Source organism: Sceloporus occidentalis, unplaced genomic scaffold (assembly GCF_023333645.1).
Source record: "Sceloporus occidentalis isolate IW3139 unplaced genomic scaffold, rSceOcc1.0.p SCAF_13, whole genome shotgun sequence".
Taxonomy (NCBI): domain Eukaryota; kingdom Metazoa; phylum Chordata; class Lepidosauria; order Squamata; family Phrynosomatidae; genus Sceloporus; species Sceloporus occidentalis.
Window position 1 is genome coordinate 2,660,940 of NW_028316993.1, and position 12,300 is coordinate 2,673,239.

At 44.6% G+C, this 12,300-nt stretch overlaps 1 protein-coding gene across 3 annotated transcripts in view; it reads left to right on the forward strand.

The window, feature by feature from the left end:
• The first annotated feature begins 3,746 nt into the window (after positions 1-3,746).
• Positions 3,747-12,300, forward strand: part of LOC149304557 (cation channel sperm-associated auxiliary subunit gamma-like) — a 29,501-nt gene continuing 20,947 nt past the window's right edge. For 2 of the 3 annotated variants that reach the window (XM_089478552.1, XM_089478554.1), the window contains exons 1-9: positions 3,747-3,831; positions 5,271-5,507; positions 6,262-6,315; positions 6,992-7,136; positions 9,077-9,200; positions 9,785-9,854; positions 10,110-10,265; positions 10,587-10,758; positions 11,830-11,967. In XM_089478552.1, coding sequence (XP_089334678.1) covers positions 5,295-5,507; positions 6,262-6,315; positions 6,992-7,136; positions 9,077-9,200; positions 9,785-9,854; positions 10,110-10,265; positions 10,587-10,758; positions 11,830-11,967 — 1,072 coding nt within the window. In that variant the 5' untranslated portion in view covers positions 3,747-3,831; positions 5,271-5,294. Of the gene's footprint in view, positions 3,843-5,270; positions 5,508-6,261; positions 6,316-6,991; positions 7,137-9,076; positions 9,201-9,784; positions 9,855-10,109; positions 10,266-10,586; positions 10,759-11,829; positions 11,968-12,300 lie in introns of all 3 variants that reach the window. The other variant, XM_089478553.1, reaches the window with a different exon arrangement.

Here is a 12,300-nt window from a genome sequence, read left to right on the forward strand (position 1 = left end):
GCAGAAGAAGCAGTTTGGACTGGATGGCCCTTGTTGTCTCTTCCAACTCCATGATTCTATGATCAGCCTCAACCAATGGCCATCCAGCCTGTTTAAAAACCAAAGGAGGAGACTCCACCATCCTCCATTCCACTATGGAAGGGCTCTTATTCCTCCTAATGTTGAGCTGGAATCTCTTTTCCTGTAGCTTGCATCCATTGCTCCTCTGGAGCTTCCTCCTCAATATGGCATCCCTTTAAGTATTTAAACAGGGCTATCATATCACCTGTTAACCTCTAAATTCCCAAGAGCCTTGATTTTATTTGGGAACCCACAGGAATGAAAGAACATAATGCGCACATCAGGACCAAGTAAAAAACCGCAATCCATTGAATAAGCCTTTCGTTTTGCAGAGTACCTCCTCAGACTCCTTCATTTAAAAAATAATGGGGTGGACAGGGAGAAGGAGAAGAGGAAATTGTTACTTTATTTCTTTAAAATGTTTATTTTGAACAGAGTTTCACCTCTTTTAAAAAAGATTCTGTAAAGCAAGCTCACTTCATCTTCCTCATGATGCCCATATTTAAAGATGGCTTTCATTTCTGACCACCATTGGGCACAAAATGACTTCTCCATGAAAGCCTAAGAAGCTGCTACCAGTCATTATAAACTTTGTATGACGCTTTACGATCTGGGCCAACACCCGGGCAGGGCTTAGTATTGTTTTCCAATAGTACAGCCCTTTGGATAGTGCTTTTCGGCTGCTTTTCTGCTTCTTGTTAGCTGGAGACAAGATCTCCCAAGACCTGCTCCTTTTCTGTGGGGCTCTTTTTATCTAATGGCAGCAGAGCTGCATCTCAGCTCAAAGACACTGAGATTGTAGTCTCCAGGGCCAGAGAGAGAAAGAGAGGTCTTTCCATTCAGTGTAAACTCTTTCAAGGGCCAGCTCCTTTTCATTGCCGGATGCCATTTATTAATCCAAGCAGTTCTTCGAAAGATAACAGGCCTGGGCAAGGTCTTTCAGCCAAGCCCACGGCGGCTCCTTTTTGGTCTTCCTTTTAACTAGAATTAAGAAGTCACCAAAGAAAGAAAAGTCAGCAAAGATAAAGAACACTGAGTCTGTATGGTGTCTTTTCCCCTTGTTCTAATTTTAGGGAACGAAACTCTCAAATCAGGGCTTACAACCAAGTCTTAATGATGAATATTGCTGCTGGGTTTCTTTGGAAAGCTTAGGGAAGAGTTGGTGGATTACCAGAGACGCTTCTGTATTACTGTCCAAACCAGACCTGCTTGTTTCCTTGTGAGCAAATCAAATCTAGTTGCAGGAAAACAAGACACAGATACAGAGGAACTTCCAATAAACACCAAGAAAACAGAGTAAAGGAGTCATTTGTTTATTGGTTTTAATAGTAATGCTGGTTTCAGTAAACCAAGTGAGGTCCATTGCCCTCCATCCGAGCCCCAGGCCCTCCAAGGGCCCCTTCCCTTCCACCTTTCCTCCATTGTGCATCAAGGAAGAATGTCTCCTGCTCCGTATCCCTGCTTTGGCTCCTTACCGGCAAGATATTTTTAGCTGCTATTAACCTGCCGCCTCCCGCTCTTTGGGCCTCTCTGCCATCGCTGGAGGCCGCGGCCAATTTGTCTAATTAAAGAGCATTAAGGAAGAAGTGTCCCCAATTAAAGCAGGAGAAATCGTCCCTTTTGGAGGTAGGTTTTTGGCCACGGGTGTCAAAGAGGATTAGCAGCGATGGAGACCTGTTCCAGCTCCGAAGGGGTTCAAAGGGAAGGAGGCTTCATCGCCCGGAGAAGAAGGACCCGGACTAATTGGAGACAGGCTTCACTTGGACCAGAAAGTGAGAGCTTTCCAAACAAAACCTCAAAGGCATAATATATATATAAGAGAAGAAGCAGCAATCTTTGAGTGTTGTTGGGTCTCATCGTCTCTCCTAATACTGTACCTAAGAGTTGGTGAAGATGTTTCTGTGTCTCAGAGTAATGCAGCATCAGGACTCTGGGGTATAACATGGACTCAGGAGAATCTCCGTTAATCCTGACAAATTAAAAATGAACGACTTATTAACATGGTCTGATCCCTTCTTGGTGACCAGTCAGTGAGCTTCAGGGATGCTCAGAGAAGGAAGGAAGGAGGTGATGGAGTTGCTGATGCTGATATTTTTATCCCATACCCTTCAGCTATCCCAAACTGGGCAAGGATTATTAATCTGCTGTCATCCCGCTTTGTCACCTTATTTATTAATTATGGTATTTATACCCTGCCTTTCAGCCCTAAAGGCTATCGAAGCAGCTTATGATTATTTTTAATTAGAATTAATTAACTCGGCTGCTTTTACCAGGTCCCAGTCTCTCTCTCTTCCTCCCACTTAATCTTCTGTTCTTATCTTAGTTCAATTGCTGACAGGGGAGTTAAAGGATAGTTTGCACTGGGTTAACGCAGCAAGAGGGAGATTCTTGCCCTTCCCAGGAGGCTCAGGCAATAGCAGACTGCTGCAGCCTCTCATGTATGGCTTGTGTGCTCTTCCTCCTTCACAACTTTTGCATCTTGCAGTGTGATCTTTTCTGCTGGCTCTTCATCTGTTAGCATCCTGGAGGCCATGCACCTCTCACTTGTTCACCCGCTAAGCTCCTATCTCCTCAAGCCCTAGATTTGTAGGTTCAGGGGACGCCCACAAAAGCAGCAAAGCTCTCCCCAAGGGCAGGTTTCTAGCCCCTCCTCATCTCCTACTGGAAGGTTTCTAGTGCCCCCAGGTCCCCTAAAAGGAGGTTTCAAGTGCCCTCATGTGGGGTGATGGTTATCAGACCCCCCCAGCTACCCCCAAAGGGCAGTTTCTAAAGCCCCTCCCAGCTATCTTGTCCAGCAGTTTCTAGTGTCCCCAGGCCTCCCTGGGGGAAGATTTTAGACCCCCCGAGGGCCCCCTGAAGGGGGTTTTCTAGTGCCCCAGCCCCCTTGAGAGGTTTCGGTCCTCCTGAAAGGAGGTTTCTGGAGGCCCCGTCCCCCTTGTCCAGCGGTTTCTAGTGCCCCCAGGTCCCCTAAAGGGAGCTTTCAGGTGTCTCCGTGTGTGTGGGGGTGGCCTTCAAACCTCCCAGCTCCCCCCAAAGAGCAGTTTCTACAGCCACTTTGTCCAGCTGTTTTTAGTGTCCCCCTTGAGGAGAGGTTTCTAGTGCTCTCAGCCCCACTGAAAGGTGGTTTCTGGAGGCCCCGTCCCCCTTGTCCAGCGGTTTCTAGTGCCCCCAGGTCCCCTAAAGGGAGCTTTCAGGTGTCTCCGTGTGTGTGGGGGGGTCTTCAGACCTCTCAGCTCCCCTCATGGGTCGGTTTCCAGCGCCCCCCTTCCCCCGAGGAGCGGTTTCCAGTCCCCCCGGAGGGAGAGAGGGAGGGAGGGCGGCACCTTGAGCCTGGCGAGGAGTTCCCCGCACTTGCTGAGGCTGAGGTTCTTGCGGTTCCACTCGGCCCTCAGCTGCTCGTACATCCCGCTGGCCTCCTTCAGCCCGGCCCCCGACGCCTCCGCCCCGTTCAGCACCGGCATCCCGCCTCCGACGGAGCCCGAGGCCGAAGCCATCGCCGCCATGAATCGGCACCCCTTCGCGACACCCGCCGCCCTCGCTTTACGGCCTCCGCGCGGCGCAGTCTCCCCGGAAACGCCTCCAGGGCTCAGGCCCCGCCTCCTCATCCCCCTCGATGACGCGCCAACGACGGTCCCGCCCCCGATCGGCCGGTCACGCCCCCCTCGGAGCATGCGCAGAAGGGAGCAACCGCTGCGAGGCGCCAAGTAACGCCTCAAGGAAGAGTTGCTCTCGCTTTGATCCTCCCTCGCCGCCGTTGCGAAAGCGGGAGGGGTACGCCAAAGGTCCCCTCACACTATGGATACATACGTGTGTATGTTTGTGTGTACACACACACACACAAAAAGGTCCCCTCTGACCTGGTATAGGTCTCATAGTATGCATATATATATATATATATATATTGCACACATAAAAAGGTCCCCTCACACGAGGAATACATACATGGGTGTGTTTATATACATATACACACATAAAAAGGTCCCCTCTGACAATGTATTTATATGTGTTTGTTCACACACATGAATAGGTCTCATACTATGCATATATATATATATTGCACACATAAAAAGGTCTCCTCAGACTAGGAATACATATGTGTGTATACAAACATATAAAAAGGTCTCAGACTATGAACGCGCGCACACACACACATAAATAGGTCCCCTCACATTGAATATATATATACACACACACATGCATATACAGTATAAAAAGGTCCCCTTAGAATATGTGTGTATACAGACATACATATACATACATATATAAAAAGGTGCTTTCAGACCATGAGCATACACACACACACATAAAGGTGTGTTTATATATATATATATATATACACACACACACATTTATATGTGTGTATATATATATATATATACACACACACACACACACACACACATAAATGAATCCCCTTAGACTGAATGTTCACACATATATATAGAAATGTCCCATTAGAACATATGTGTATACTGTATATACACACACATATATACACATATACAGAAAGGCCCCCTTAGAAAGAGAGAGAGATAGAGATGGAGGGGCAATGGGTGCGCAGTGCGCAGCCTCACTTCCAGGGCTTCACAGATGGAGGCTGGGGAGCCAGAAGAGGGCAAAGAGTTGCCAATGAGAAGGAAGAACACACACCACTCTGCTTCTGCTTCTTCCTCTTGCTCTCCTCCTCTCTCTATTTTAGGAGGGAAGGAAGAGGAAGAGGGGGAAACTGGGATGTTGTAAACACAGCTGGGAAAGTGGGGTGAGAAGGGATGAATTTGGACTAGGAGAGCAAGAACAGTTGGCCCCCCATTCCCACGGATTCTGCAGCCATAGCTTTAAAACGTTCCTCAAAGTAATTCATTCCAATCAGCAGGTCTTGTAATTTCCCGTTTTAATATAAGGGACACCATTTCATTACCCCATGTTTGTATATAATGGGCCTTGAGCATCCGCAGATTTTGGGATCCTCAACGGCGGTCCTGGGACCAAACCCCGGCGGATACCAAAGGCCCACTATAGCAAACAGGAAAGCTCATGCTGCCAACTTCTTTCTCTCAGTTGGTTTCAAAGGTGCAACAAGATCTCGCTACATGTAGTAAAGATGTAGATGTGCACAAAGAGTGTATCCATGCTGCACCTGTGCACTCATGGAGCCCAAAGGGTCAATTCAATAAGAACCTGTGCTCCCTGTTTATTTGTTTATTTCATAGGTTCCCTTGCAAGAAGTCTCTGTCATGCGGGGGTTTCTTCTGGCCAAACTCCTCCTCATCCTCCTGCACACAAAACACGCCCTTTTGGCAGATTGCGCATGGAGAGCTGTAGTCAACAGATTTGAAAAAGTTGGTGCAGGCCGGGATATATTCATGCAGCAGCATGAAATTAAGAGCGTAGAGGAGGTCTTCAAGGAACTGGTGGATTCAGCTATAGACCCCGATGACAAAAATGCAGTGAGTATGGCAGCTGGGTTTGGGAGAGGAGAAGGTTGTCTTGTGCTCCTATGCACAGAAGGGTTGTTAGGGTCCCATAGTACTTCCTCTGGAGCTGTTGCCACTCTGTGCCATAAGCCATAAAGCCATGGAGGGAAGTGGGAGGTAAGAGCAAGGTTCAGCTCCAGCTTTTTGTTCTTGTTGCTGCAAACAAGCAGAACACGATCCCAAATTATTTTCCAACCCATATTCCCCTACAGTTCCTCCTCTGAAGTATATTGTTTCTGATCCTGCACATAATACACTATTCTGACAGAATTTTATGCTACACTAAACAGAGTATATCTCAAACCAAGAAATATTTTGCTTAAACCAAGGTGTTGACTGCATTTTTTCCTATTCTGTTCCCTCTTCTTTGAAACATAGGAAGGGATAAGAGAAAAATCACAATTATATGGCTCATGTATGCTTAGTGCTTGGAAGGGAGACCACCAGGGAATACCAGGTGCTTTAGGCCAGTGATTTTTATTCTCTGCATCTCAGGTTATTCTCCAATATAAAAGGATGCTTCATGACAAGTACTAAGGTTATTCTGGCGAAACGTCAGGAATAAACTCTTCTAGAACATGGCCACACAGCCCAAAAAAACCACAAAAAACAATGGATGCCGGCCAGGAAAGCCTTCGACGTCACAACTTGGTCTACAAAAAAACGATGCTCAGTGTTGTTTTATCTGAGTGGAAATTGCTGCTGAAATAACTCTCCTTTTTTGCAGAAATACTATGGATTTCCATACTACTTGAAAATATACATGACCTGCAGATCATTGGTAAGGGCACGCTGCTTCTACTCGTTTATGTGAAAGCTTTAATTAAAGAAGCCTACCTGCTGACTAGCCATATTCCTCAGAATACTATACTGTATGCTGGGGGGGACGGGGGACTGCAGTATGTATCTGTGGCCATTTCTTGCCCCTGCACCCCCCCAGTGGGCCATACTGGTGCGCCTCAGTTCTTGTTTCTAAATTGACTCATTTTTGGTTTTTTGGGGGGTGGAAGGGGAGCTTTGTTCACACTTTGGAGGGTATGTATGGGGAGCTTTCAGGGTAAACCACCTGTGTTTTCCAGAAGCTTTGATCCATTTTGGGGGGGGGGAGGCAAAAAACTGGGGTCATTGGGGGCAACAGGAGTTGCATTTGGGGCCCCCAAGGACCTATATTAGTCTGGGGGGGGGCAAAATGGAAGAAATGCTCCCCACTCCACATAGAGAACATTTGGGGGAATGTTTCTTTTAACTGTTGTAAGCTCCAGGGGGACTCGAAATGTGGTGAAAATGCTCTCCACACACATAGAGGACATTCTGGAGCAACGCAAGGTGTTTTTGTTTTGTCCCTGAGGGCCATAAAACAGCCTTGGGGAACTGTATGGGGCCACGGGCCGCACTTTTGTCTACCCCTTCTCTCGATTAACCACCCAGTAAAATATTATACTGCGTTCCCTTTCCAGAAGGCACGAATGGCTATTCGGACAGGTCACTACACTGGGTTGAAACCAGTTGTGACCGTCAGTTTTGAAGAACCCGTCCACGCTGTGCGTCAGAAACAAGAGCAACTGGAGATTGAAATGACGGCAGCTCCATTCAGGATGGCAGGTATTTTAGTACCATTGGAGTGCTTCTGCACATCATTCTGAGAGCCAGTGGGGCCAGGGAAGCAGGCCATATAGCAGGGAGGGACTGATTGCAGCAGAGCTTGAACCCAAAACTTTGAAATGAATGCGTTATCCTTGTGTGTTAAATTTTCCTGTAAGGCATGTAAAATTCCTTCCCGTAATTTCTGAAATGCCAGAGCACACTATTTCATAAAAATCCTTATGTGAGGGCAACATCTGCACATACATCACCATTTCTTCTGTGTGTGCTTCATTACTTCAGCTGCACATCTTTGAATTTGTTTTTCTGCAAGAGAATTAATTTGCTCTACCATCTTTCTTTTTTTCTCTTCTCCTCAACTTTTTACTTGGATGCTGCAGTGACTTTAGGAAATGCCAGACATTGGACTTTGTCAGACTGGCAAAAAAGTTGAGAGCATAGCGGTATGCTTCCGTCAATATCGCACAAGGTTATCACACGACGTTGGGCAACATCGTGATTATCATGCAATTATCCCGTGAATAAAGAGGCATTCTAGTGCCGCTTTTTATTCATGAGATTTTCCCGTGAATAAAAGGTGATGCTAGAATGTTTCTTTATTCATGAGATAATCGCAGGATAATAGCAATATAGTGCAATATTGAGTGATATTGATGGGAGCATATCGCTGTGCTCCTGTCTTTTTTGCCATTCTGCTAAAGTCCATTGTGAGAAGAATGACAGTGGATGGCACGTTGAGGGTCTATTAAACCCTTTCCTTTCGCCCTGGGCACAAAGGAATGATCAACAAGGTCCATCTCAGAAAATGAAGCTGCACAATCAGAGACTTTTCTGATTCATGGCGGGAGGAGTTTCCTGGTGAAATTTTAGTTGGCGCCACTTTATTTACTTGTTTATAGTATAGTGGTTCAAGTGTTGGACAAGGATTGAGGAGATCAGCATTCAAGTCCACACTCAGCCGTAAAGCCCACTATGGTTCAGACTAATCCACCTTGTAGGGCTGCTGTGAGACTTAAAATACATGAGGATCATATATGCCTCCTTGAGGTCCTTGAAGGAAAGGCGGTGTATACATTTAACTAATAATAAATTTGAAATTATCATCATAAAATATTATCTTTTTAAAAATGAGCTATTAAAAAGCTATTAAGAAGTGAGATGTTAAAAAGGGAGCTGTCACAGAGGACAGGATAGTGTTTCAGCTCCATTCTGTGTAACCCAAAGGCAGGTCTGAAAAAATGTGAAACTTGCACAGTTGTTTGTCGACAGCGGTGTTATCTGATTTCCCCCTAAAAGCTAAATTTAAAATATTCCATTTCCAGAGAAACTATATAGTTTAGAAACAACTGGATAGTGCTCTTGGAAAGTGGCAAACAAATCCCAAATTTACTGGCCCATACCAACTACACTTGTCCCTCCGCATTCGCTGGGGTTAGGGACACAGGACTCCTGTGAATGTGGAAAAACCTCAAATAACAAAAACACTATGTTTTTACCTGAGAGAACACCTGTCTAGGAATCTCTAGGTCCTCCAGTGCAATTCATTGGTCAATATCTGCCAGATACTGACCATAGAATTGCGCAGGAGGAGCTACAAAAGCCTAGTGGAGTGTTCTCTCTAGGAATCTATGTGCTTCGGTGTGACGTTTAGTTAAAGTTGACCACAGAGTTGCACTGGAGTATCTAGAGATTCCTAGAGAGAAGGTATTAATATCTGTAAATAATCAAAGCCTCAAAAGTCAAAGCCGCAAATGTGGAGGGACGGGTGTGATATTAGTCAATTTTCTGTCATATACATGTGTATATGTTCTGTCATATACACTTTAAAGTAAAAGAACCCATTTTAATCTTTTTTTATAGCCTGGAAGGTTTACCCTCTTGTCATCTGGAGAAGTCTGTGTGATATGATTTGTTCTCTGTGCTTCTCCCGTTTTCACAAGGTTGTGACAGTGAAGAAGTTTGCAAGATGTGCTGGTACACCCCGATGCCCTTCATGAATGGCAGTGTAGTGATGGATGTGATGGTGACCAGCAATAACCTTGGCCTCCCTGTCGAAAGTAAGAGGTGAGAGCGATGCTTGGGTTTGTGATGCAACCTTCATTTTTATAGCCTGTAGGAAAACAATTGCAGGTGTGCTCACCTTTTGGAAAACTTTTCAAAAAATGTTTTTAAAGCTTGGTGCAATAGGAGAAGAACTCAGAACATCAGCAGCTCTTTGGCCCTCTCAGATCCGTCTCCTCCAGGGCCCAGTCTATTCCATAATGTCACTTTAATATTACAATATGAAAGTGATTACATTGGGTGGTCACTTCTTCCCTTTCCATTCACTTTACATCATGGCCCTTAAAATGCAGACTTATTTTAAAATGAATGGCAATCATGCGGTCTTCTACCTGAAACACAAAAGTCTCAGCAACTCTAGGCAGCACAGCCAGTGATGAGGAATATTGGGAGCTGCGGTCCAGCAATATGCAGAAGGCCCCATGATGTGTGTGATGCTTTATAAAATGTTATAAATATGATTCCCCTAGGGTTTTTTTTATCATATTACATTTTAAAAGACAAATTGCCTTCAGTTATTTTGTGAAAAGTGTGGGATATAAATGGAGGAAATAAAATCCTTTCATAATCTCTTTTCTTATTTCTAGATTCTCTATCAATGTCAACGGATTCATGAGACTAAATCAAAACAGACCTACATTCAGGATTGGAACGAAGGTAAATTGCAGGCATCATTGGAGAGTTTCTCCTTGCCATGTTTCCTCCCTTTTTTGTGTGTGTGCATTGAGATTTGTGGAGCAGAGCATTATAAAACATTGGTCCAGCATACAGGCAGAAGCAACACAATCCAGGTAAAATTTTACTATCGGCGCCATGGAATGTACTGGTTGGGTCTCTTGTGGCTTTGATGTGGTGGAGAAATGTTAATCATACCGTTATGCTCTCTTCCCTGGCCTCTTTCTGGCCAAATAGCTGACTGCCTTGAAGTCCTTCCTGTCTCTGAGAGACCCATCACGTCCCTTGTGGCATACTTACACACGAGCCCCTGTGCTCATCCTTGGTGACATCCCAGGAAACAAGATTGTCCTTCTGTCAGACACAGGGTTTGAGGATTACTTTTCAATAGAGGTAAGAAGCTGCAGGGGGTGAAGTGGAGACACGACACACTGAAATGGGTAGTTTGTATTGTAAACATATTGCCCAGGGGGGAAAAAGGAGGGTTGGGTTTCTAGGCGTTACTACTACACACTTATTCAGTCTGCAGGACATCTTCTCTGACCCACAAAAAACTATGGATGCCAGCCATGAAAGCCTTCGACTTTGCATAGGAAATTGCTCCTTTCCCCCATCCTCTCTTTCTTGGCACCATAGGAATATTTCCTGTTGGGGTATCTGCATGTCCCTCTACAAGACAAGGCTTGAGTCTTTTTGTCCCCTCTTCTACTGCAGCTTGGCATCGACAGCTGCTGGATCGGCTCCATCTCATGCCCACAGAAGGGTTTCTCCTCCGCTATTGTTGATACCATTGCCACAGAAAGCACCCTCTTCATCCGACAGAACCAGCTGGTCTATTACTTTGTGGGACATTATCCTATATTGCACATGAGAAGTTCAGGTTCTGGTATGTGAGCTGAAACAACCACAGGTCATAACTGCAATATGTTGTGTTGATTTTATGCCTGTTTAACTGTCATAGTGGCTTCCTGAAAGAATCTTGGCAAGGCAAAGGTGGTGAGCATTCTCCAAAAGCAGCAGGGGATCCCAGGGCTCCTCTGACAGAATTTTCCTCGCCAGATTTCCCTGTAGAGAAGGAATGATCATTAAGACATGATAACCGGAATCCTGTCCTTAATGGATGTTGCAAGTCTGGCTTAATTTGGTAGAATGACTTAAACTAAACACAGTGAATCCTCTCCTGAAACGACACGTTGCATGGGAAGTTCAGTTGTAGTGGAAAAGGGGCTTTCATGAACCATCCTGGACAAATTTCCCCGAAGGTGGGCATGTAAATCTTCATACATTTCATTCTCACAGACCAGAATGAATAATTTTACCCTTCTACTTTGAGTTGGGAGAAGGTCTTCGAAAACGTGCCGTATTGAAAACTGTTCATAGATTTTTGTGTTGAAAATCGCATTTTCCATGCAGGAAACAAATCCTGCAGGAAACTTGTTCTTCGTTATGTTATTTTTTGTGCAGGAAATCAGTGCTGTTTTCTGGGCAAGGAAACCATCTGCATTTTTGCACAGAATACATACTGAACTGTGAAGATTCCTATCCATCTGGAATTCTCATCAGGGTTTCCTCCCACCCTAAAACCAATTTTATTGACCAATATTCAATTTTTTAAAATGTATTATTTCAATTTCTACTTGAAACAATCATGACACACTTTTAAAGGTCTATCTTAATTCCTTCAAGCCTTGCCCCTGTTTTAACCACTATTAGAACTTTAAAAGTTTGAAAGTTTTTGATTGGAACTTATTTGCCTAATTCAGGATGGTTGAATGTGGGCTAAGAATGGAATTGAGAATCAATCTGTTTGTAAGAGATGGAAGAAAATAGCAAAATTGTCAGGAGAAGAAGCATCTTCTCTTTTTAAAGAAAACCCTGCAGATTGCAACAGTTCCATTCTATTCTATTTTTGTACACTATTTTTAACTGTCACCTTCTTTTTCTGGTTTTCCTTTAGAGCTCTGGACACGTATATTGAACAACGTCTGCATAAAGAAATTAAACCCCGTGTTTTTTGTTGACAATTACACTGAATATGTGATTGCTCTTGGTGGTGGCTGGCAGGAAGGAGAGTTCTTTCTTATTACTGTGACAGGTATTTCTCTTTTGCCAGCCAGAATACAGTGCAGAATAGATGAGGTCTAGCTTGATGAGCCAGCTGTTTTTCTGTCCTGCACAAGTAACTGCCCTGAAAAGGCCTTTACGGAGTTAGGAAAGGCTTGACTAGGGATGTAGGCTGGTCAGCATGTGTTGGAAAAAAATACTGGATTACAGAGAAATGGATCCAAATTTCAGGGGAAATTTGGTTTCTGTAGTATATGGGGAACTTGCAGTGATTTGTGTGTATGACAGAGTGATGAATACAGTAGTTGCTTTTTTTTAGGGTTCCTAGATTTCATGGTCCTCAGTTTCCTTTGCTGATAGGGCA